This window comes from Tamandua tetradactyla, chromosome 9, assembly GCF_023851605.1.
Source record: "Tamandua tetradactyla isolate mTamTet1 chromosome 9, mTamTet1.pri, whole genome shotgun sequence".
Taxonomy (NCBI): domain Eukaryota; kingdom Metazoa; phylum Chordata; class Mammalia; order Pilosa; family Myrmecophagidae; genus Tamandua; species Tamandua tetradactyla.
The window spans coordinates 1,277,043-1,303,077 of record NC_135335.1 but is presented as its reverse complement, the minus strand read 5'-3'; the positions used below and the strand labels follow the sequence as shown (position 1 = coordinate 1,303,077).

The 26,035-nt window shown below is 51.8% G+C and overlaps 1 protein-coding gene across 2 annotated transcripts in view; it reads left to right on the top strand.

The window, feature by feature from the left end:
* The window catches only part of MOB2 (MOB kinase activator 2), a 100,475-nt gene extending 75,241 nt beyond the window's left edge, over positions 1 to 25,234 (top strand). Inside the window, exons 1-5 of one of the 2 annotated variants that reach the window (XM_077115340.1) lie at positions 13,623 to 13,889; positions 18,214 to 18,374; positions 18,844 to 18,937; positions 23,380 to 23,504; positions 24,168 to 25,234. In XM_077115340.1, coding sequence (XP_076971455.1) covers positions 13,780 to 13,889; positions 18,214 to 18,374; positions 18,844 to 18,937; positions 23,380 to 23,504; positions 24,168 to 24,463 — 786 coding nt within the window. In that variant the 5' untranslated portion in view covers positions 13,623 to 13,779 and the 3' untranslated portion in view covers positions 24,464 to 25,234. Of the gene's footprint in view, positions 1 to 13,622; positions 13,890 to 18,213; positions 18,375 to 18,843; positions 18,938 to 23,379; positions 23,505 to 24,167 lie in introns of those variants that run through there. The other variant, XM_077115341.1, reaches the window with a different exon arrangement.
* Positions 25,235 to 26,035: the final 801 nt, after the last annotated feature.

The window sequence follows — 26,035 nt, the reverse complement described above, 5'->3', positions numbered from 1 at the left end:
ACCATCCCCATCCATCCAGCACCCAAACTTTTCCATCGCCCCAGAGAGAAAGTTTGTACCCATTAGGCAGTAACTCCCAATCCACACCCCAGTCCTTGCCTCAGGTAATCAACCTATACTCTAATTTCTGATTCTGTGAATTTGCTTGTTCTAATTATTTCGTATCAGCTAGATCATACAATACATATCTTTTTGTGTCTGACTCATTTCAGTCAACACCGTGTCTTCAAGGTTCATCCGTGTTGTAACATTTATCAGTACTTCATTCCTTTCATGGCTGAACAATATTGCATTGTATGTGTAAACCATATTTTTTTTATCTACTCTTTGGTTGGTTCTTGGGTTGATTCCATCTCTTGGCATTTGTGACTAATGCTGCTGTGAAATCAGTGGAGTAACTTCTGTGTATGTCCTTTCCTCTTTTTCTCTATAAGAAATGTTTTTGTTTTTCTTTCCATAAAAAACTCCCACATTATTTAGAATATTTACTTTTTTTCAACCAGTGTAGAAAACCCTCAGTCTCATCTTTTTTGTGACTGTTGTCTCTGGGTTTCCTACCATGAGCGGTGTGGTAGTTTGCTAGAAACTTTCTCCTCCCCATCTGTTCACATCTCCTGATTAGAAGTAGAGTCATTTATTCTTATCATTTGTCGCTGGTTTTGGGCAGTACATGTATTTATTGCTCACCAAGGTCCTTTTCTCGATGCCTTTAGCATTTTGATTGTCTCAAGTTCATTTAGCAGCATGGTTGTTCTCAAGATTTGGCGTGCCTCAGAATTACCAGACTTTTGCCTTGGAGAGTTAGGGGTGAGTCTGAGGACTGGCATTCATGAGAAGTGAAGCAGGAGCAGGTAAGGTGCTCTAGGGACCCACCTTGAGAACCAACTGAGTGTGAATTCCCCCAGAAGGGCAAGGGGGCAGTGGTTCGTGATCCTGGCATGTCCCCAGGGCTGGTCTCAGACCCAGGGCTGCCGGCGTGCTGTGGGATGTTCTGTGCACCCTCGGAAGTCCAGCAGCAGCCCCAGCCTCCACCCACCAGGCGGCGGCACCCCTTCCATGGTTGCGGCCTGTTTTGGATGCTGTAGATGTCCTGGGGACATAGTCACCTCCGGTGAGAGCTCCTGCTTTCACTGCTCTTGCCCACGCTTCCTGTCCTGTGCCTCTTAAATATGCTGCACCGTAGTCTTTTGATGCCCAAGTCTGATGAAAATATATTTATTATCATAAATCCAATAATGTTACTAGGATACTTCTGGAGAGTTGTTCTGGTTTAATGTCTGCCTTTTCAATATGTAGTTTGAAGTCCCTTTTTTATCTTTAATTTTACTACCACTTGTTCTCAAATGCTTTATCATTTTCTTTTGTTGGAAAATCTTTTTTCTTTTCTGTATTTAATTTGAGTAAAATATATGAACAATGCAGCACACAGATCCTGACAGCGTGGCTGGATGGATTTTGACAAATGTGTATAACCCCGTAGCCCCATCGCTGCTGAGATACAGAACATTCCCACTATCACAAGAGATTCCATCTGCGCCATCCAATCCATGCTGTGCTGCTGCACCCTGTGTGCTTAGCTGGCCTGTCGGCGGGCATCTGCTTGTATCTCGCTTGGGACTATGGTGACCATGTGGGGACCAGTCTGTACAGTGATGCATGTGTTCTTCTCCTTGGTAAATGCTTCTGCATGCGATTGCTGGGTCTTGGGATGTGTGTTTAACTTCATGAGAAACTGCCGCCTGTTGTCCCGGAGTGGCATGGCAGTGCTGAAGAGCTGCAGTGGCCCGGGTCTGCCTGTGCCCCAGCACTGTGAGTTCAGGGCTCAGTGGCTGGGAGGTGAGTCCTGCTGTGGCCCAGCCTGCCCTTCCTCGCCACTGCCGCCGGTGCCCGCCTTCTCCACGGCTGCTGGCCGTTTGCGTAGCTGCCTTACTATAGCGTCCGTTCCAGTCTTTTGCTCCTTTTTGAAATTGGATTGTCTTTTAGAGACTAAATTGTACAACTACTTTGAATATTCTGGATACAGGTCTGTGCCAATTTAAAAGGATGTGTGTCCCCTAGAAAAGCCAGGCTTTAATCCTAACCCCATTGTGTAAAGTCAGCCGTTTCTTCTAATCTCTATTCAGTACTGTATGTTTGACGCTGTAATTAGATCACCTCCCTGGAGATGAGACTCAGTCAAGAGTGGTTGTTAATTAGGTAGAGATGTGTCTCCACCCATTTAGGTGGGTCTTGATTAGTTTACTGGAATCCTATAAAAGAGAACAACAAGAGAAAAGGCCAGAGATTTAGAGAAAGCAGAGCAGAACGACGTGGCCACGAGAAGCAGAGAGTCTACCAGCCAGCGACCTTTGGAGATGAAGAAGGAAAGTGTCTTCCTGGGAGCTTCATGAAACAGGAAGCCAAGAGACAAAGCTAGCAGATGTTCTCCATGTGCCCTTCCAGATGAGAGAAAAACCCTGACCAGGTTCGCCATGTACCTTCTCACTTGAGAGAGAAACCCTGAACTTCACTGGCCTTCTTTTTTTTTTTTTAATTTATTTATTAATTAAAAAATAAGAAACAAAATAACACAACATACATAATCAGTAATTCACAAAATCATCACTTAGTTGCATATTCATCATTTCTTAGAACATTTGCATTAATTCAGAAAAAGAAATAAAACGAACACAGGAAAGAAAAAAAAAAGATTATACCTACCATACCCCTTACCCCTTGCGTTCATTGATCACTAGCATTTAAACTACATTTATTTTAGCATTTGTTCCCCCTATTATTTATTTTTATTCCATATGTTCTGCTCCTTTGTTGGCAAGGTAGATAAAAGGAGCATCAGACACAAGGTTTTCACAATCACACAGTCACATTGTGACAGCTGTATCATTATTCAGTCATCCTCAAGAAACATGGCTACTGGAACACAGCTCTACATTTTCAGGCAGTTCCCTCCAGCCTCTCCATTACATCTTGAATAACAAGATGATATCTACTTGATGCATAAGAATAACCTCCAGGATAACCTCTCGACTCTGTTGGGAATCTCTCAGCCATTGACACTTTGTCTCATTTTCCTCTTCCCCCTTTTGGTCGAGAATGTTTTCTCAATCCCTTGATGCTAAGTCTCAGCTCATTCTAGGGTTTTTCTCAATCCCTTGATGCTGAGTCTCTCGTCTCTCAGCTCATTCTAGGATTTCTGTCCCATGTTGCCAGGAAGGTCCACACCTCTGGGAGTCATGTCCCACGTAGACAGGGGGAGGGTGGTGAGACTGCTCGTTGTGTTGGCTGGAGAGAGGGGCCACATCTAAGCAACAAGAGAGGCTCTCTCGGGGGTGACTCTTAGGCCTAGATTTTAAGTAGATTTGACCTATCCTTTGCGGGGTTGTTTCATATGAACAAACCCCAAGACTGGGGACTCTGCCTATAGCTTTGGTTGTCCACACTGCTTGTGAGAATATCAAGAATTCAACTTGTGGAAGTTGAATTTCTCCCCATTCTCACCACTCCCCGAAGGGGGCTTTGCAGATACTTTTCCACTCACTGATCGAATCACTCTGGGATTCACCGGGGCATCACTCTGGACAAACCAGCAAAATCTCATGTCCTACCTGAGATTCCAAGTACTTATGGCATTCAATCAAACTATCTACATAAGTTATATTAGGAAATGCACTAGTCAAAATATAAATTTTGTAACAAATAAACATTTTTAGCTTTAGTCTCACACAGAAGGTGACATTTTAAAATATTAATTACCATCTATTTTCAGTACTCTGCAATAATGACATTCCTTTGTTCTTCCTCATGCAAAAACATTTCTACAATTTGTACATTTAGTCACTATTATTATACACTCTAGGCATTCCTAGATTATACATCTCAATCTTTAACATCTATCTTTCTTTCTGATTTCATTTATGTCCCCAGCCCTCCTCCCTCTATCATTCTCACATGCAGCTTCATTCAGTGTTTTCACATAATTGTATTACAGTTAGGTAGTATTGTGCTGTCCATTTCTGAGTTTTTATATTCAGTCCTGTTGTACAGTCTGTATCCCTTCAGCTCCAATTACCCAATATCTTACCCTATTTGTATCTCCTGATGGTCTGTGTTACCAGTGAAATATTCCAAGTTTATTTACTAATGTCAGTTCCTATCAGTGAGACCATACAGTATTTGTCCTTTTGTTTTTGGCTAGTCTCACTCAGCATAATGTTCTCAAGTTCCATCCATGTCGTTACATACGTCATAAGTTTATTCTGTCTTAAAGCTGCATAATATTCCATCGTATGTATATACCACAGTTTGTTTAGTCACTCGTCTGTTGATGGACATTTTGGCTATTTCTTCTTGAGTCAAAGTTGGTTGTTCATGTCTTTCTAGGAACTTGTCCATTTCATCTACATTGTTGTATTTATTAGCGTAAAGTTGTTCATAGTATCCTGTTATTACCTCCTTTATTTCTGTGGGGTCAGTGGTTATGTCTCCTCTTCCATTTCTGATCCTATTTATTTGCATCCTCTCTCTTCTACTTTTTGTCAATCTTGCTAAGGACCCATCAATCTTATTGATTTTCTCATAGAACCAGCTTCTGGTTTTATTGATTTTCTCAATTGTTTTCATGTTCTCAATTTCCTTTATTTCTGCTCTTATCTTTGTTATTTCTTTCCTTTTGCTTGCTTTGGGGTTTGTTTGCTGTTCTTTCTCCAGTTCTTCCTGACAGTTAAGTAGACAGTTAATTCCTGAATTTTTGCCCTTTCTTCTTTTTTGATACAGGCATTTAGGGCAATAAATTTCCCTTTTTGCACTACCTTTGCTGCATCCCGTAAGTTTTGATATGTTGTGTTTTCATTTTCATTTGCCTCGAGATATTTACTGATTCCTCTAGTAATTTCTTCCTTGACCCACTGGTTGTTTAAGAGTAGTTGTTGAGCCTCCACGTATTTGTGAATTTTCTGGTGCTATTATTGATTTCCAGCTTCATTCCTTTATGATCTGAGAAAGTGTTTTGTATGATTTCAATCTTTTTAAACTTGTTGAGACTTGCTTTGTGACCCAGCATATGGTCTATCTTTGAGTATGATCCATGAGCACTTGAGAAAAAGGTGTATCCTGCTGTTATGGGGTGTAATGTTCTATAAATGTCTGTTAAGTCTAGGTCATTTACTGTAATATTCAAATTCTCTGTTTCTTTATTGATCCTCTGTCTAGATGTTCTGTCCATTGATGAGAGTGGTGAATTGAAGTCTCCAACTATTATGGTACATGTGTCTATTTCCCTTTTCAGTGTTTGCAGTGTTTGCCTCATGTATTTTGGGGCATTCTGGTTCGGTGCATAGATATTTTTATGATTGTTATGTCTTCATGCTGAATTGTTCCTTTTACTAGTACATAGTATCCTTCTTTGTCCCTTTTAACTGTTTTACATTTGAAGTCTAACTTGTTGGATATTAGTATAACTACTCCTCCTCTTTTCTGGTTGTTATTTGCATGAGATATCTTTTCCCAACCTTTCACTTTCAATCTCTGTTTATCTTTGGGTCTAAGATGTGTTTCCTGTAGACAGCATATAGAAGGATCCTGTTTTTTAATCCATTCTGCCAGTCTATGTTCTTTTGATTGGGGAGTTCAATCCATTAACATTTAGTGTTATTACTGTTTGGGTAGTACTTTCCTCTACCATTTTGCCTTTTGTATTTTATATGTCATATCTAATTTTCCTTCTTTCTACACTCTTCTCCACACCTCTCTCTTCTGTCTTTTCGTATCTGTCTCTAGTGCTCCCTTTAGTATTTCTTGCAGAGCTGGTCTCTTGGTCACACATTCTCTCAGTGATTTTTTGTCTGAAAATGTTTTAATTTCTCCCTCATTTTTGAAGGACAATTTTGCTGGGTATAGAATTCTTGGTTGGCAGTTTTTCTCTTTTAGTAATTTAAATATATCATCCCACTGTCTTCTTGCCTCCATGGTTTCTGCTGAGAAATCTACACATAGTCTTATTGGGTTTCCCTTGTATGTGATGGATTGTTTTTCTCTTGCTGCTTTCAGGATCCTCTCTTTCTGTATGACCTCTGACATTCTGACTAGTAAGTATCTTGGAGAACGTCTATTTGGATCTATTCTCTTTGGGGTGCGCTGTACTTCTTGGATCTGTAATTTTAGGTCTTTCATAAGAGTTGGGAAATTTTCAGTGATAATTTCTTCCATTAGTTTTTCTCCTCCTTTTCCCTTCTCTTCTCCTTCCAGGACACCCACAACACGTATGTTCGTGCGCTTAATATTATCATTCAATTCCGAGTCCCTGCTCATATTTTTCCATTTTTTTTCCCCTATAGTTTCTGTTTCTTGTCAGATTTCAGATGTGCTATCCTCCAGTTCACTAATCCTATCCTCTGTCTCTCGAAATCTACCATTGTAGGTTTCCATTGTTTTTTCATCTCTTCTACTGTGCCTTTCATTCCCATAAGTTCTGTGATTTGTTTTTTTCTGACTTTCCATTTCTTATTTTTGTTCCTTCCTTGCCTTCATATCCTCCCTCAATTCATTGATTTGGTTTTTGATGAGGTTTTCCATGTTTGTTCGTATATTCTGAATTAATTGTTTCAGCTCTTGTATCTCCTTTGAACTATTGGTTTGTTCCTTTGACTGGGACATATCTTCAATTTTCCTGGTGTGATTTGTTATTTTTTGCTGGTGTCTAGTCATTTAATTACCTTAATTAGTTTATTCTGGAGATTGCTTTCACTTCTCTTACCTAGGGTTTTCTTGCTGGATGAATTTGTTGTCTGTCTGTTCTTTGACATTCAGTTCATTTTTTTCTCGACCTCTAGCTTAGGTTTTGCTTAACAGAGGATAATTTTTCAGTTCTTGTTTTCTTCTTTCTTGCCCTGATTGTATGGTACCTTTCCCCCCCCCACCCTTAGGGAGGGTCTACATAGGTAATATAGACTCCAGCCAGGTTTTCCCGGACTAAACTGGGCTCCTATCAGGGGGAAGGAGTCACCTGAGTCGGTTTTCCCCGAGGGTGAGACCCAGCAGGTTGAAAGACTTTCCTGTGAAGTCTCTCGGCTCTGTTTTTCTTTTCCTACCCAGGATAAGAGTATGTGGTGCTTGTCTGCCTGCAGGTCCCACCAGCATAAGATGATGTGGCACCTTTAACTTTGGCTGGGGGCATGGTGGAGACAGAGGAGAGGTTGTCGGCTGGTTTTAATGGCTTCAAATTACCAAGCCCTGGTGTCTGAATTCCTTGAGGGAGGGATTCCACCTGAGTTGGGCTTCACCCCTCCCCAAAGGCCCGTTTCTGCCTATGCCTGGGGCAGTTGCAGCCCAAGAAGTCCCACCACTGAATCTAGAGGCAACCAAGCCTCCGTAGAAACACAGGCAAAAAACCCTCCGTTTCCTCCCCTTTCCTCTTTTTCCGTTAGCCCAATGAGCGACCTCCACTTTGACCAGGTTCACCTGAGCTGGGGGCCTATTTTTAGTAGTCAGAATTTGTTGATTATTTCCACAATTGGCGTTTGGTTGGACTCAGCCCCTGTTGCTGGTAAAGTCTGTTTCCTTTCCCCTCTGGGAAGCAGCCTGTGGGGGAGGGGTGCCAGCCGGTGCAGCTTGGGGAACTCACAGTTCTGGGGGGGCTCAGAGCCGGTCCAGCTGGTCTAGACTGGGGTACACTGTGTGTCTGGTCACTGACATGGCCCCAGGAGCTGTTCTGTACTGTTTCTGGTTATTTAGTAGTTGTTCTGGAGGACGAACTAAAACGCACACATTGCTAAGCCACCATCTTGGCCATACCCCGTTTTTTTTCCCCTTGCTATCCTTTTAATGCTAGTAGGATCTACAGTGACGTCCCACTTTCTGATACTGATGTTTTGTGCCCTTTCTCCCTATTCTTTTCCCTACCCCAACATTTCCTCCTTCCACCTTCTTTCGTTTTCTATCAGATGAGCTGACAAATTGGTTAATTTTCTTGAACCTTTTAAAGCAAACTTTGTATTTAATTTTTCTTTATTTTCTGCCCGTTCTCTGTTTCAGTGATTTCTGCTCCTTATTTTCTTCCTTCTGTTAACTTTGGTTTGAAATATGCACTTTCTGTCTCTGGTTTCTTAAGGTGGAAGTGTAGATCATTGATTTTATACTTTCTCTTCTATAAGCATTTCGAGATATAAATTTCCCTGAAAGCTCTGATTTAGCTGCATTCTACAAATATTTATTTTTTTGTTACATTTATTTTTGCATTCAGACACTTGTATTGGTGAGGAAAATTTGTTAAAATTGATGACAGCTTTTTTTTGATATTCCTGTTTTATTTAACTGTAGTTACAGTTCATGACATATTATTAAAGTCGTACTGTTAATTATCACCCATAGTTTACATAGGGATATTTCCCCCATATCCCCAATCTATTATTATTTTCATGCATGTCTTTATTTTATTGCTCCTTTACCCATACACTGGATAAAGGTGGTGTCAGTCACAAGGTTTTTACAATCATACGGTCACACGATAAAAACTGTATAGTTATACAGTCGTTATCAAAGAGCCAGGCTACTGGATTACAATTCAGCAGTGTCAGGTATTTCCTTCTGGCTCTTCTAACACTAGAAACTAAAAAGAAGTATCTCTATATTGATGAATAGTTGTAACCATTTGTTGAATCCTAATTTCTCAGTTGCACCTCCTCCCTCCCACGTGCTCGTTCTCTCCATCTTCAGCTCTGTCTGGGCAATGACCATTTTAACTTCTTCGAGCCTGAAAGGGGCGTCGCCATGACGGGGTGGAGGCGTGAACCTGGTGGATTCCCTGGGAGCCAAGGTGCCCCCGGGTGTCAGGGCTTATCTGGCCTAGGAGCCATCTGGAGGCTTTTAAGTTTATGTAAAAATAAATTTAATAAGTAAAACTTTTATAGAGTCTTGGCTAGAGCCCAGGGTATTCTAGGGTTTGTAGGAACCCTGCTGGTTGGGGGTTGGCACACCGTGACTGCTGGCAATATCTGCTGAAGCTTGCATACAAGCAACCTCCAGAACAGAGCTCTCAGCTCTATTTGCAATCTCAGCCACCAACACCTTACTTAGTTTTATTTCTTCCTTTTGGTCAAGAAGGCTTTCTTAATCCCGTGATGCCAGGGCCAGGCTCATCCCTGGGAGTCATGCTGATTCTTTACTGGAGTTTTGTGTTTTTTGAGATTTCTAACGTTTTAGTCATTGTGTTCGTCCTTCTGCGTCCTGGAATACATTTTTAGTCATTGTTTCAGTGTTCTTTTTGCTATTTCCAGCATCTCTGTCATTTCTGGGTATATTTCTGTAACTTTTTTTTCTTCCCGTCTATGAGCTCTATTTTCCCAGTTCTTCGCATTTCTCATCTTTTTTTGTGTTCTTTCCTTGGTATGCTAGAGGTTGTGGGGCAGCCATACTGGCCAGGACGGTGCCGCCCACTCACACATCCCGGTCTCCCAGGGTCCTGCCTTCTGTTGCTTCTCATCCAGCGTTTGTTTTACCCAGTTTTGTAGTTGTCAGTGGTGGAGGTCACGTGCAGCGCCAGTTATCCCAACATGGGCCGAGGTGGAAAGTCCTTCATTTCTTTCTCGTTTAAAACAGTTCTCCTTCCCGTCTTCCATTACTGTTTTGTGTCTGTTTCTGTGTTCCTTCTAGTTTAGACTTCGTGTCAGAGATAGCTTGTGCTTTCATATCTAATTTTTTTTTTTAGTTCTTTTCCCTCTCTTTTTGGGTTTTTTCTGCAATCACTTTATTTCTGACTTTCTCATTTTAATTCATTCAGTTACAGTTTTTTTCTGGTTTTGAGCCTGCATCTTGCCTGGAGTGTTTTAATTGGATTCAACCGTAATGCTTTTTTCCTGCTTGCTTGTAAGTGAGATGATCTTCCCCCATGCTTAGGAGGGTTGCTGGGCCAGGATGGCCCTGTGGGCTTCGTACCTCCTCTTCCACCTTTTCCCACTGTTGGGGTGATTGGAGGCAAGAGGCCGGGTGGGCTTAGAGCTGGAGGTTCCGTGGGGACCTCATGCTTAGCTCCCTGCAGACCTGGTGGCTGCCTGTGGATGGACAGAGTTTGGGTCTAGTCTGTTTCCTCTCTGCCTGCTGAGCGGCTGAGAAGAGCAGCACCCCAGCCGCAGCGAGCACCCCCTCCCTCAGGTCTTGGTTCTAAGCCCTTCTCCCATCAAAGGAACCTGGGCTCCTTGAGACATAGCTGACTCTAGGGCAGAGCCTAGAACACATAAGGTGAGCCTGGACCATCTTGTAGTGCCATAAAGGAAGGAAGTGAGCAAAACAAACCAACCATGTTGGCGTGAATGAACGCATGAACCAGTGAAGGCATGAACATTTGGGTGGCATCCCTGGATGCCTGTCTAGGGCCTAGTGCTGTCAGAGTGCATGGTGAGCCACATAGATGCCTTTCCTTTTGTAAAGATTTTTTTGACTTTCACTCTGGCTCTCTTGGCTTTTTCTCGTTTATCATAATGCTGTTCTGCTGGCGACAGTGCATACTTCAGCCTGACCATGAAGCGGTGGCTGGGCCACACCTGCCACATTGCAGTCATAGCAGGCCTAACGGGGTGAAGGTGGGTCCTGCTAAACTATGACATTTGGGGCAGAGATGGCTTGTTTCATGGAAGCTTATGGAATTCTCGCCATGCAGGAGGCTTGACCGCACCGGGAGGCATTGAGCTCGTGCCGCGGGTACCACAGCCTGGCCCTGGGATGCTACTCATGGACCCCACACCTTGCCAAGCTGCCTGTCCCTTGGGAGTGTCCCCACGGGCCGGGTCATCTGCCCCTGGCTGCCTTTTTCCTTCTACTCCCAGGCTTGTGTGGTTGGCCAGCATGCAAGCTGTTTACATTTTTGTTTGATTCTTTTATTAAAGCAAATAAAAAATAAGTTGGCGTCTAGAAATGAGCCCAGTTTTCAGCCCGTCACATAGAAGAAACTGGCAAAGAATCGGTAAACAAGTGCGGAAACTTTTCCAAGAGCCAACAAGACTTGTCTTCCGTGACACAGATGACCACTGTGGCCTGGAGGGGTGGTCCACCCGCCCCTCCCTGGCCGTCTTACACAACTGTTGAGGCATCTGCCTGCCCACCCCAGCCAGCTGGCATGCCCGCTTGCTTGCAGCCACCACGTACCGTCCCAGTGCCAGCATCTTTTCTCTTTCTGGCCCATCTCACTCAGCCTGCCCTCCCTTCTCAATCCTCACTCATTCCTCACTGACTTAGGAGAGGCCCCTCTTGGGCCAGAGATGATGGAACACTGCTGTCTTCCTGCCTCCTTGGACTCTCTGCGGCCTTTACCATCAGCCATTAGATGGGGGCTCCTCAGAGGCAGTCCCGGGCCCCCTTCTGTGCCCCCAGTATGCCTGTACCACCTGTGCACTCCCACCCCGAATAAGTCTCCAGCTGGGCCTCTCAGCTGCATTGCCTACCTGCCTGCTGTCTCCACATAGAGGAGGCTAGAGCTCAGAGCAGGCCAGGAGGGAACTGAGCCCCCTGGCCCCGGCTGGGCTTCTTGCAGGCTCCCTGCATTGATGGCTTCTGCGGGCCCTTGGTGTTCCACCCTGCCCCTACCATCCTCTCTAGTACCCAAGCTGCTCTTCCTACAAGCCCCCCCACCCACCCCTCCAGCCTTCTCTCCACACCTTTGCCCACATTATCACTTCTGGACTCTGGCCCCTTCCAGCTGCCAGAATGCTCCTTCAAAATGCCTGTCTTCTAGGAGTCTCCCCTAGCCCCAGGGCTACCTGGGGACCTCCACCTTTGCCCTAGTCTCATCACCTCTGGCTGCCTGCTTTGTGCTCCCACCCTGTACTCTGTGCTCCCCAGCTCCCCACCCTGTGCTGTGTTCTCCCTGCCCTGTGCTTTCTGCTCCCCACCCTGTGTTCTATCTTCCCCGCCCTGTGCTCTGTGCTCCCCACCCTGTGCTCTGTTCTCTCTGTCCTGTGTTCTGTGCTCCCCGCCCTGTGCTCTGTTCTCTCTGTCCTGTATTCTGTGCTCCCCATCCTGTGCTCTGTGCTTGGCTCCCCACCCTGTGTTCTATGCCCCCTGTGCTGTGTTCTGTGCTCCCCATCCTGTGCTCTGTGCTTGGCTCCCCACCCTGTGTTCTATGCTCCCTGTCCTGTGTTCTGTGCTCCCAACCCTGTGCTCTCTGCTCCCCACCCAGTGATCTGTGCTCCCCACACTGCTTTCTGCTCCCCACTCTGTGCTCCCAGGTGACCAGCCAGGAGTGAGGTGCACGAAAGACAGAAGCATCACAGAGGGCCATGGAGGCGCCTACCTGGAAACTGGGTCTTCTCTCAGAGCCGGGTGCCAGCCTTTCACCCTGCAAGCGCACCAAGTGGTAGTGAGGCCCAGTCTCTCCTGTCCTTGCCTCCTGAGCTCCACCGGCCGTGTCTCCAGGTGCTCAGGCTGGAGTTCATCTCTCAGCCTAGTGGAATTCAGGGTGGGTGACTGGGCCGGGGGCTTTGGCAGGCAACGAGGGGACCATGGGGCTGTGGGGTGCTACCCGCAGGGAGCCTAGGGATCAGAGGTGTGGGGTCTCCATGTGACGCTACCAGCCTGAGGCACGAGCTCAGGCATCCAGGCCAAATGTGAGCACAACGTGCCAGGTCTCATGCATGTCCCGTGCAGGCCAGGAGGCTTTGGTGGCCTGTCTTCTGGCCTCGGCGCCTGGACTGCTCTGTGGCCGAGACTGCTGGCCTGCCTGCTTGTGGGACATGAGCCTGGGTGTCGGTGTGACCCTGCCTGCATGGGGTCTGGCTCCCAGCTTATGAGGATTCCCTCAGCTGTCGTCCAGTAGCAGGATGTCACTGCAGTTGGTGCAGGCACGTTCAGCTGGAATTCATGTCCTACTCTTGGCATCGTGGAGGTGAGGGCACATTGGGTACTTTGTTGCTTGGGGCGACATTGCATGTCCACAGAGGGGTGTCCAGAGGTCATTCCCTCTTCCCCTCAGGCTGGGGGCTCCAGGCTTCCAGAAGCCTCCTGGCACCCCAAAGCCCTGGGCAGCGTCTTCTCCCAAGTGTGCCCTGGAAAGCACATGTCCTAAAGTCAGGTCTCCCTTCAGACATTCCCTCGGCCTGTACAGAGTGGCTGTGGGATGGGCACAGAGAGCAGAGCATTTGTGTATGTCCCTGTGAGTGTGAACTTGCCTCTGTGGCTTCTTACCTGACTTATCTTTGCACCTTCTGGGGGCGTCTCTGCCCCCCACCCCCACTCCTTGCCCAGCCCAGTGCCAGGAGGAGCTATTCCTGCCTTTGGTAGCACGTCCCCGCCATTGATGGGGCCCTGATCTCGGCGATCGTGGAGACCCTGTCGCCACACAGCACTCACTTGAGACGTTGGGGAAACCCCACTCTGTGCTGACAGCTGAATCTAAGACCAGGGAGGGGTCAGCACCAGGCCATTTCCTGGTGCCGCCTGGCTTCTCAGTGGGGCCCTTGAGCAGGGGGCGTCTTCCATTTCTATGAACAGCACCCCCCGTCACGTCCTGTCCTGACGGCAGGCCTTGGCAGTGGCTGGAGCAAGCTGCTCCCCAGCTGACCTCTGTGCTACGCCCTCCTGACGCCTGTCTGAGCAGGCGAGTCAGGCACCCTATTTAACCAGACTTGGCCCTGCCTGCTCTTTAGATGGAGCAGCTGCCGTGCCTCCCAGCAGGAGCCCTTCCCCAGTGCATCCCATTGGCCAGGACAAGGGTGCCGACCGTGGGGCTGGGACCTGGCGGCCTCTGAGGGAGATGGCTGGAGCCCCTGCGGCTCCCACCACACATTCCACCCCACCATGCACAGAGACCACTATCATCTGCCCGCAGCCCCTACTCTACTCAGCCAGCCCCCCAACCCAAGGCTGAGCTGCAAAATGGTTCTTCAGGCCGTCAGCAAAGTGCTCAGGTGACAACCTACGTGCCTGTGCAGGGTGGGGTGGGGGCAGGGGTGGGGGCCTCTGCTGGGACAGGCGGTGGGGGGGCCAAGACTGGTGCCCAGGGTGGGCTTACCGTGCCCAGGGAGAGAAGGGCCATTTCTTGCCTCCAAGAGGCCTTGGTAGGTAGAGGGGCCGCCTGCTCTCATGACCACTCCTGGTCCCTGGCTGTGGCCTTGGACGCGGCGCCTGGCCCTGCTCAGCAGCTGCCTGTCACCCAGGCAGAGGCTCCAGCTGCACTGGTGACTGCAGGTTCTCTGGGGGATGAGGTCAAAGGATCCTCTTCTGACCTGCTGCCATGGTCCCTCCTCCATCTGCCAGTGTTGCCCAGAAAGGGGTTTAAAGGAGCTCCTTCAGGACACGTGCAGGTTCTTGTGAGGAAGTGTGTAAGTGTGCATCTACAAGAATGAAAGCATGTGAGTGTGCATCTCAGGGTGCTTGTGTGTGTGTGCACAGGCATGTAAGCATGTGTGAACACGTATGAGCATTGCATGAGTGCACGTGAACATGTATGAGGGGGGCCCTGTGCATGCAAGGGTGTATGCATGTGTGTGCGTGTGCAGGTGGTGAAGGGCAGGTGCTCTCCTGGCCCTCACCATGGTGGTCAGTTGGGATGTGCCCCCATAGCTCCCAGAGCAGTGTGGGATGGGGTCGCCATCCATGCTCGCTGGAGGCAGGGCTGCTGCAGTGTCTCCCCCGTACCAAGATTTACTTTTCCTCCAGTGTACTGATCCCAGGTGTGCCTGCAAATTTAATGGGTTGTGATTGTTAAAATGAAGGTAAATGTCTTGCTTATCCAGCCCTTCTTTCCTGGTATCCAAACTCAGCAGGCCTTTTGGTAAGGGTTGGAGGTGCCTGGCAGTCTTGGGAGGATTCCTCAGAGGCTCCCAGCCAGTTATGGACACGTCTGCGGTGCTGTGTCCTGCTGGGCTTCTGGTCTCCATCTGTGATGCCCTCTCTCTCCCACAGAGCTGGGCACCCCATCGGGAAAGCCTTTACAGTGAAAGAAAGTAGAAACCAGAGGTCCTGCCTGTTAGCTCACCACAGTGGTCCTTTTCTGAGTTAAGGTGTGAGATTTTGGAGACCTGGGCGGGTTGGTGCTACTTTCCTCCCAGTCATTAGTTCCAGTCAGCCACCATGGCTGCAGCTGACAATGCAGATGCCTGGACTCAGCCATGTGCCTGGTGGGAGAGGGTCGAGGTGGAGACGAGCCCTGAGGAAGACAGAAAGGCACGGTCGGCTCTGTCCTGAGATTGTGGGGGGCAGCCACAGAAGGTCGGGTAACATTCTGTGGAAAGACAGGAGAGACAGCGGCTAATTTCATTGGGGGCATCTTGGAAGACTTCATGGAGGAGGTGCCATGTAGCTGGGTCCTAAAGGATGAGTAGGGTATTTAACAGATGGAGAAGCAACAGTGAAAACCGCTGTAAGCAAGTGCCAGGCTGGGGATGGAATTCCAGGCACGGGGGAGGGGGGACAGGGCCATGACTGGGTAGTGAGGACTGCATGCCCCCCTCCCCCCGGCACTGGCCGCCCACACTGCCCTGTCCTGAGCTTGAGTACACGGTGCCTTTTAAGGCGAAGTTCTGTTGTGAGAATCTGGAAGGAAAGCATTTCCCTGGCATTCAGGGCACATTCTTCCTTCCTCTTTCTCTTAAATAAACCATTAGCAATTTTTCAAAACCAGAAAGAAAAAAAAGGCAAGGTTGGGGAGCTATAAAGACCTTCACCTCTGGGCCCTCTGTGGGGCCACCATTTCTTCCTGGGTGGGAGCTGCTTTCCATGTGCTGTCCAGGCACTGTGTCTCCACGGTGACCAGGACGACGAGTCCCTGGGACACCTGGTGCCCTGTGCAGCAACGGGTAAACTGAGGGGACGGAAGTGAAGGGACTCCACTCCAAACACCAGGAGGCTGCCCCGAGCGTGAGGTCAGGCCCAGCCTGGGCAAAGACACATGCGGCACGTGGCCTCTGGCTGAATGGGCATGGGGGGGCTGGGCCAAGGGGGTGTCCCTGCGTCTGTGAAGCATGGTCTGTGCAGTCAAGAGATTGACCGTCTTTCCGGTATGCTGCCTCCTGCCCACTCACCACTCTGGGGAGCATCATGGAGGGGCTTCTCCTGCACCCCCAGCCTTGCATGGATCCCTGTCAGTGTCGTCTCCCGTCTTTGGAAGCTGGAGAACAAACACTTCCATCCCTCCAGCTCCCTCCTTCCGGCCTTCTCTGTCCCTGTGGCTGCTTGGTTTATACTTGCGACCATTCTCTGCATGGCCCAGGGGCTTCTGACACTGTTCACATCTTTACTGGGGCTCCCAAGTACCCTGACCCCTCAGACCTGCCCCTTCCCAGATGGCACCTCCAGAAGCTGACCCCCTAGTTCCCAGACCCCCAGGCAGGGTATAGGGGGCCTGCCGTGGCCCTGGGCCCTGGCCCTGGTCGGCCGCCTTGTGCCGCTGTTGTCCTCCGTTGTGAGGCCTCTCAGATAATTCCTGCTCAAGAGTTGATAGTCGTTGGGTTGGTGAGGCTCATGACCATATTGATTTATGGTTTTTAGAACAATGATGATATTTGCCTTAAGCAAGAGCTTCCTATTTTAGGAGTTTTCCTTCGGTTTCTCACCCTTCTCCCCAAGAACCCAGTTCCAAACTTTAACATGGTGAGGAGACCCCTGCAGGGGCCTGGGGAGCTGTGGCCTCCGTCCTCACCGACCTTGTCCTGTGGGAACTCTCCAAGCCACCGGTAGTGGGCAGGGGCCAACGAAGCCCGCCCCTATGCCCTCCCTGCGCCCTGTTTGACGTCTGGTGGCGGTAGCCATGTGGTTCCGCCCAGATGGCGCCATGGGACCGGACCCTCCTTCAAGTCAAAACTCTCCTCTTGTCTAGGCACACCTGTTTGTTTCTGGGCTTAATTTTTTAGATGAGTAAATTGTATTTTTTATTTCACTGTATTTCATTTTGTTGGGAAGGTACTGAGGTGATGTCATTTTGGAAGTATTTGGCTCTTGAGATGCAGCTAAGGTGTTTAGGCTTGGTTTTGCTGAGCATGTGCTTGGTGTCCATGAAAAAGTCTCTGAGGTGGCCTGGCCCATGCTGCCCGCCCCCCAACCCCGAGAGCAAAGCTGAACAGCTGTGCTGACTCGCTGACTCGTGGGGGGCCCTCCTGAGGGGTGGGCTGGGGCTGTGGGTGCGAGCACTGGGCCCTCAGCATCACCTCCGCCGCTGGCCAGTGCCTCCCCCTGTGTAGGCATTGTCCCCCAAGCCTTCTGCCTAGCTGCGCCCACCTGCCTCCAACAGCCCCACAGACTCTGCCCCAAGCCCCTTCTCTTCCTGCGTCCGTGATGCCCAGACCCTCAGTCCACCCTGGATCTGGCATTGGCAACTCCCTGATGTTTTGGTCTGAGGACCCCAAAGAACTTTTGTTTGTGTGGGTTTCGGCTGCTGATGCTCACTGTATTGAAATCAAAACTAAGAAACTTAGAAAATATGTATTTGTTAGTTCACAAGCCGCCCAAGTCTCCGCCGCCTCCCACCTGACAGGTGTGCGTGCTGGCCCCTCAGTACGCCTCTGTGCTATGTCTGTCTGTTGAGGTGTCGGGTGTATGTGAGCACAGGCATGTAGGCTGTGTGTCCCTGCACACGCCAGCATTCTCCACTTCAGCACACGTGCTCGTGTATGTCAGCCCATCTCCTCCTGGCCCTGCTGCCTGGGCGCACGGTGTGGACGAGCCACTGTGAGCCTCTCCCCCGACCTGTGACCTCGTAGCGTTTTTACAGATAGGGTTTTGACTTTGTGGCCTGCCAAATATGTGCCTGGACTCGACTCTGAGACGAGAATAGTCGGGGTGGGGGATGCCATGGAACTCACCGCAGCGTCCCCCAGCAAGCTGACCTGGGAGGGTGGAGCTGGGCGTGCTGGGTGGCGGAGTGCGGCCTGGGAACAGCTGCGGCTCCAGTGAGGCAGTCTGCTGGGTGCTGTGCAGCTGTGCCGTCGAAGGGGCCAGGGAGAGCCATTCTCCTCCACCCTCTCAGGCTGGCAGGGTGAGGGCCCACCCGTTAGAAGGCAGGGGAGGGTCTGCCTGGAGTCTGTTGGTGGACCCTTCCCTCGCCCAGCTGCAGGCCCAGATGGATGCGAGGCAGGAAGAGTACGAAGGCAGTGCGCAGAGGAGCTGTCTTCCTGTGCCTCTCTCTCAGTGGGGACCAGAGGAGACGCCCCTTTATGTCAGGGGGCCCGGCCCATTGGGCAGGCCTGGCATGATTGGGCATGTCGTAACCTGGCTGTGCCTTCTCTCTCTGGGCAGGAAGTCTAAAGCCAAGCCGAATGGAAAGAAACCCGCTCCAGAAGAGAAGAAGATCTATCTGGAGCCAGAGTATACCAAATCCAGAATCACCGATTTTGAGTTCAAGGAGCTGGTGGTGCTGCCCCGGGAAATCGATCTCAACGAGTGGCTGGCAAGCAACAGTACGTGTTGGGCCAGGGGCCACTGCCGAGGGGCTGGGATGGAGCCCACCGCCCAGGGCAGAGCTGTGGTCTGGCTGGGCCGGGGTGGAGGTGAGGGCAGCGCCATGATCTGGCTGTCTGGTGTCCCTGGGCCTCAGTGTCAGACAGTGAGAACCCAGGTTGTGCATCTCATCTGCAGACCCCACTTTGTGGCGTGAACGGCGTGGGAAAAGCCATAAACAGCTGAGTAAAGGGCCATGAAGGCCCTGCTAGTGGCCTGCTTCCCCTCCCTGTCACCTGGCGGTGGCTGGGCTCGCAGGCTAGGTGCTGCTGGCCAGGTGAGCTGTGGGACCCTTTCTTGGGCCTCACTGTGTGGCCGCCCAGGCCCTGGAGGTAGAGGAGGGAATGTGTTCTCTGGGACTGCCTCCTCCCCAGCACGCGTCATTGGGACAGCATTTTCATGTCTGGCCCTTTCTCTCTTTTCTTCCAGCAACAACTTTTTTCCACCACATCAACCTACAGTACAGCACAATCTCAGAATTTTGCACCGGAGAGACGTGTCAGACGATGGCTGTGTGCCACACGTGAGTAGGGGTCTGACATGGCCAGGCCAGCTTCAGGCTCAGTGGCAGGTACATTTCCTGCAGTTGACAGGTATTCTCTGTTTTAGTGACTTTTTCCAGTCAGTAAGCGTTCTTACTCAGAGCCCTTGATGTGTGCTTGTGTGTGCGTGCGAGACAATAGCTGGGCCAGGGTGAGGAGACCACTTGCTTCCTTGGTTTGCTGACTTCTGAGGGGCTGCGGGGCTTGGCAGCTGTGGGTGGGAGCATCCTCTCTTTAGTGCTGGCTGCACTGTTCCGGGAGCTCATGCATATGCTTTTACAGCCAAGTTTTAACCACTCTGAGGTACTGCCTTGGCTTTCTGGCAGCTCTTGAGGCTGGTGGGCCATGTGGTACTTTGCTAGGCCACTGCCTCGGAGCCAGTGGCAAAAGGGTCTGAGGACCACTGTGGCAGAGGCCCAGGCCCGGTGGCTCTCAGCCCAGGGCAGGTGAGGCTGGCAGAGGGCCTGGCTGGCATGTGCATGCTAGGATGGTGTGGGAGGCTCCCTGCCCTCGTAAGGCCACAACAGGTCAGGGAGTGACCCAAGCGCCTGTGAACTACTGTGTACGCCTCATTTCCACATGCGTCTTCCATCCTGGAATCCATCCTGCCCAGAAACACTGCTTTTCAAACCCTGGGCCCAGCGGGAAGCAGCCACCAGCCTCAGATCCAACACAGGTCAGCTCGCGCCGTGAGAACCCAATGGAAGTCTAGACACTGGCAGGTGCTCAGAGGTGAACCTTCCCTCTGTGCTTGACCCTGTCGGCCTCTTGCCCTTCAGCTGGCCACAGCGCGGACCTGTGTCCTGGAGGAGCAGGCGTAGACAGCAGCTGACTCATCACTCTCCAGCCCAGGATCCGACCAAGCGGCCTGATGTCGGGGCGTGTGGGGTTCATGTGGCTAGGTGGCGGGCTCGAGGGGTACCCGGACAGGAGACATGGACATGGCGTGAAGGCAGCCTCCACAGCAGTGCCGGCGACGCATGCCCGTGGGGACGGGTGATGGCAGGAAGCAGAGTGGGGTGTGTGACAAGGCTCAAGGGAGCGTGGGCAGCACGCAGGAGCTGGGGGCACTGTCGTGCTCCTCTGCCCCTGTGACCCTTCTCAAATGCCAGGCCTGGGGCTGTGGGTGCATGAGGAGGTTTCTCGGAGGAGCAGCTTTGGTGTCAGGCAGACCCTCGTTTTAACGATGGCTTTGCCAGATATTGCCCCAAGTCTAGGGAAGCTTAAATACTCTCCTCCTCCCTGTCCTCACCTGAACCTACTTGATAGAATTGCTGTAGCTTTCTATGAATTAATGTAGGTAATGTGCCTTCTTTGATGTCGTCTGAAGGTGAGGGACGGAACTCATACAAGTCAGTTTAAGAGAAGGAGGCAGGCTTGTCTGAGGTCCAGGGGCAGGGTGTGCTCACCCCTAAGCCAGCGGAAGTGGGAGCTGAGGCCTGCCTCAGTTTCCTCTAACTACGCTGTGGTCCACGTTGGGAGCCCTCAGCCGATGAGTCTGCACCCCAGGGCCCAACCCCAGCACCCCTTGTCTTAGTCCTGCATCTTGGAGAAGATTGTCTGCTGGGCACCCTGCTGCTTTTTTCATCTCTCTGGCCCCCGCTTGCCCCTGGATGTGGAGCCATCACAGGAAGGGATGGTTTCTGGCCACAGGTCTGTGAAGAGAAGCCTTAGGGAACTGAGAAGTACCAGGGCACTGCAGAGAAGCAGAGCTCTGGAAAGATGCCCAGGGAATCTCCTTACGAGCTCCTGGGCCCGCCATAGAGCTGCTCGGTGTGGGTCTGACCCGGGAACAGACACCAGACTCTGGCAGTGTGCACTGGGGCGATGAGGAAACAACCCCCAAAGAGCTCTGTGCGCGTCAGTTATGAAACCTAGATTAGACTGCTTTCTGGGAAACTAACAAAACTGACAGAATTTACCCAGATGTATACAGGATTTGTACTCTGGAAACCACAAAATGCTGTTCAAGATGACCTAAATAAATGGAGAGACATTTGTTCACGGATTAGAAGTTGCAACATAGTAAAATGTCAGTTCTCCCCTAATTTGTCTGTTGACGTAGTACAGCCCAGCAGGGTGTTTTGTAGATGTAGAGAAGCTGATTCTAAAACGTACACAGAGGGCCACAGTAGCCAGAACAGCTAAAGCAATTTTGCGAAATAATAAAGTTGGAGGAATCCCAGCCCCCAGTTTTGAGACTTGCTGTCCTCCGTCAGTGGTGCAAAGGAGCAGACCTGTAGAGCGAAGCGTGCAGGTGATGCCACTCGGAAAGCTTGTTATTTGTATGCACCCTCAGAAAGGCGCCTTAACCTAAGTCTCACACCCTATGCGAACAGTAACTCAAAATGGATTATAAATCTAAATAGAAAACCTTTAGAAGTAAACATGACACCAAAGGTATGATCCTTTGAAGAAAAAAATTCAGTTAACAGACTTTATTAAAATTTAAACCATCTGCTCTGAGAAAGATGCTATTAAGAGAAAGAAAAGACAAGATATAAACAGCAAGAAAATGTTCACAGATCTGACAGAGGACAAGTATCTAGAATATATGTAAAGAACTCTCACAACTCATCAATAAGAAAAGAAATAACCCAATTAAAACTGGGCCGCGGACTTGAACGACCGCTCTACCAAAGAGGACCCAGGCCCTCCTCAGGTCTCGGGCGCGGTCCCAGACACACCACAGTAAAGCAAGCCGCAGAGGTATTTGGTTTTTTGACACATACAGAAGTCACATTCACACTGTGCTGAAGTCTGTTAAATGTGCACCAGCATCATATGTTTAAAAATCGATGTACCTACCTTAGTTAAAACGTGACTTGGAGTGAGCTCCTGCTGTTGAGACGATGGTGCCAGTAGACCTTCTGTGTGTAAACCCTCAGCAGGAAAAGAATGCCATGTCTGCAGAGCAGGGTAAAGTGGGGCGCAGAGAAATGAGGGTGCCTGTATCCCTCATCTGAGGGCAGATGAGCAGCACATAGGAAGACGCCTGGCACCATTATTCATCAGAGAGGCCCAGATCCCCAGCCTACACCGCCATGTTGCAGGATAGCTGCCAGCACGGAAATCACGGCACCCGGGTGCCAGGTGGCTGAGAGCCCTGGGCACGCGCCTTGTTTGCTGGTGTTAGCACAGAATGGCAAGGCTACTCTGGGCCGTGGACTCACTGTTTTCTTCAAAGATCCAGGGGTGTTTGCCATGTGCTCCGGCAGCCCCTCCACAGACCCTCAGAGGCCTGTCCCACTGCTGCACCAGCATGGAGACCCATGGAGCTTGTGCTTGAAGCCTCAAAAGGGAAACTTCATGGATTTCTTCTGCCAGCCTCAAGGAGCAGATGCCAGAGGGGTTTTGTTTCCACATCCCTGTAGACTCTGAGGGGTCATGTGCAAGCGGAGGCCCCCTGACCCACAGCCATGTTGGGGTGGGGGCTTCAAGGCGCTTTGTCTTCTGCTCGGGGCTTCCTAGTGGCTCCCGGACATCTCCATAAACTCTGCTTTCCTCCGGCCAAGGCTGAGCCAGACACCTCTGGGTGCTGTGGAAAGGCCTGTCCACTTCCCCTTGGGTGCCTGGCCACGCATGCCTGCAGGGACTAACCCTCTGTTCCCCGATGCCCAGCAGTGCCTGGGTCCCTCCGTAGGGCAGGGGCCCCTGGTCGACAGCAGTGTTTGTCCGTACATGCCCCACATCTGCGGATGTGCAGCGCATGCCCCCACACCTTCAGCCCGGCTGGAACCGCTGAACAGACCCAGGCACGCCCGCTGTGGCCCCTGCTCTGCGCACCCTGGAGGCGTGAGGCAGAGGCTGGGGCCCTGGATGGGTGAGAGGGTGTGTGCAGGTGTTTGCTAGGGCCACAGGGCTAACGGCAGTGTCCTGACAGGACCTTATTTGTGTCCGCTGCTCTGGGGCACGAGGGGCCACTCGCGCTGGAGAATATCTGTCTTTACAGGAAGTAGAAAGGACACTGTTTTGGGCTGGACTCAGACGGTAGGAGAAGCGTATCCCGGGGTGCTCTTGTCCCCTATGGGTGCTCTGGAACCCTTGTCCCGTGGGGACTAACCACTGCCAGAGCAGGAATGGCTGCCCCGGGTGCGGGGTGGGGGTGCCCATGGGCATCCAGAGCTGGCCTGCTCCTGGTTCAGCCTGCGCCTGGGCTGCAGCCCCCGTGGAGGAAGGGGCTTTGCTCTAGTGACAGGCGCGGGGGTACTAGATGGGGGCCAGGGCATCCAGCGGGCCGGGGAGTCCACTGCCTCCTGGGAAGAGACTGGAAAAGTGGATTGCATCCGTTGAAAATACACCTTTAATGTCATTTAAAAAGTAACGTAGAAGTCGGGGGCTAGCTCCCCCACGGCGGGTGGGCTCTGCGCCTTGGGGCTCCCAGGTCGGACGGGCTGCTGACGGGCTGTCGCTGTCCCCACAGACAGTACCACTGGTATGACGAGCGGGGAAAGAAGGTCAAGTGCACGGCTCCTCAGTACGTCGACTTCGTCATGAGCTCCGTTCAGAAGCTGGTGACAGATGAGGACGTTTTCCCCACAAAATACGGTGCGTCCTTCCAGCAGACGGGGCGTGGGCCTGGCTGCCGGCGACCCTGGGCCAAAGAGATGGCAGCAGCCCTGCACTCAGGGCAGCGAGGAGGGCTGCTCCCGTGAGCAGGGGGAGGGGGTCCTCTAGTAGGCCATCCAGCTCCAGGGAGGGACCCGCTCCACCTGCTCTCTCTGGACCATCTTGGGCCTCCTCCTGCCTCTGCTGCATGAAGAGGCCAGCGCAGTCTGCCTGGCTGTAGACTGACGGCGGCAGCTGGGGTGGGCTCCAGCCTCTTCCTCCTCGGCCCTGGTCCCACTCACATGGGGAGCCCTGGCATGGCCCTCACAGAACCCCAGGTGACCTGAGGGCCAAGCCCGGCTTGGGCAGCATGTATGGATGGACCCTGGCCTGCTGGTGGCAGAGGGCACTGGCACAGCTGCCCAGTCAGTCTCCCCACTTGTGGGTGTCGGATGGGCCGAGGACCCAGGGGCTGGGCTGGGTGGGCCCCTGAGGAGTGCTGCTTGCGGGGGGGGGGCCGCACAGGGCACACAGGGCCTGCACGGCTGACCCAGTGGGAAAGCTCCTGCTGCTGGGGAGTGCCGTGGGAGCTGCTGGAGCACAGGCTCAGGCAGGGCGGGGACTGCCCCAGGGCGCGGCCGTGACGCCGTGGCTCCCCTCCAGGCAGAGAATTCCCCACCTCCTTCGAGGCCCTGGTGAAGAAGATCTGCAAGTACCTGTTCCACGTGCTGGCGCACATCTACTCCTCCCACTTCAAGGAGACCCTGGCCCTCGAGCTGCACGGACACTTGAACACGCTGTACACCCACTTCCTCCTTTTCGTCAGGGAGTTCAGCCTGGTTGACCCTAAGGAGATGGCCGTCATGGACGACCTCACGGAGGTCCTGTGCAGCAGTCCAGGCGCCGGCGGGGGCGGTGATGGGAGCGGTGGGGCACAGAACCACGTGAAGGAGAGATGAGCCCCCAGTGGACAGACACGCCCACGCCAAAGAACAGCCGTGTCTCTGTGCGTCTGAGCGTGAGCGCACGGACCCAGATACTGGCGCAGAGGGTTCTGGAAGCGCCACCGCTGCCCTGGGCTCCGCTGCACGGGCGCTGCTGGGGCCGCGGCAAGACTGTCCCGCCTCCTGGGGCTCCTGGGGAGCTCCTGAGGACGGCCGCCTCCGCACCACCCGCTCCTTTGATAAGCGCCGAGGGGCTGATGCTTGCATTTTCTTCTGGGGTTTTCTTTCTCTCGTCTTCCGTGCAGGCCCCCCCTCCCGTCTTCAGTGGCTGGTGTTTTTACAGAAATCCACGGAATAAGCACTGCTTCCTTTGGGAAAGGCTGAATTGGTCACTCTGGGTTTTGTTTTGCTTTGTAGGGTGGGGTTTTAGGTTTGCCTGGGGGGGTTATTTCATCACCCCCTTTTTTCCCCGTCCTCCCAACCCCCAGGAGGTTGGCTGTTGGCAGCCTGGAGTGGGTGGGGCGGCCCAGGGGTGAGGGGCAGCCCTAGGAGCGAGGTGGGAGGTCCGCGCTGCAGCCTGCACCCCCTTGCTCCCTGCTCCCCGGTGCCCAAGGAGGACCTGCTGGCTTCAGCACTGAGCGGTGACGGTCACTCTTACATCCGCTCAGGCCAGGTTGGGCAAGAAGGGTGGGGTGGGGACACCTGCCATGCCGGACCCACTGTGGGCAGGAGGCGCAGGACCCTGGCGTCACTCCTCCTTTCAGTCCTAATAAAAAGATCGTCTCAGGTGGGAGTCTCACGTCTGTCCTCGGCGTCTTGGGAGCCCAGGGCAGTGGTGAGCAGGCTCAGCCTGGCACTGCAGGGGGTTTTGGGCAGGGCCTGGCAAAGGTACACTCCTCAGGTGGGGTCCCTCCCCTCTGGGACCTTTGGGGTGGCAGCTGGGGTGGGCTCCAACCTGTTCCTCCTCAGCCCTGAGGAACTCACATGGGCCGGCCTGAGTGCCTCGGGGGCATCTGTGGTGTGCCAGCGGGAATGGCTAGCCGAGACATCCCTCCCTGAGGGGCTGGCACTGGGTGTCTGGGGCCGGGTAAGCAGCCCGTGGGGGCACATACCACACATCTCAGCCCTGGCTCTGGGTGCTGTGCTCTTCCTCCAGCTCCCCCGCAGGAGGTGAGGACCTGAGGGGCCATGGGGAGCCAGGGCTCCCACCTGCGGCAGGAGCAGTACAGCTCAGGGCTGGGCACACCAGACAGCAATCAAGTGTCCCCAGAGCCCCTGCGTGGCTGGAGGGACAAGGGCTCAGTGCTTGGGATGGGGTGTGGTTGGCTGGAGAGGCTCCACCCATCCTTGCGTATCTGCTGGGCATGGGTGAACTTGGGGTGGGATCAGCCTGCAGGCTCCGTGATGATGGTGGGGTCCCCTGCCCACTTCCTGTCCTTTCGAGCTCTTGGGAACTCTGTACCCCATGCCTTTGGCCCCATGCCTTTGGCCCCATCCAGTCTAGCATCTCCTGCTACCCCAGCCATGGGTTTCTCCAACTCGGCCCATCCAGACATACCTGCTACCAGCAGAGCCTTTCCCTGCTTG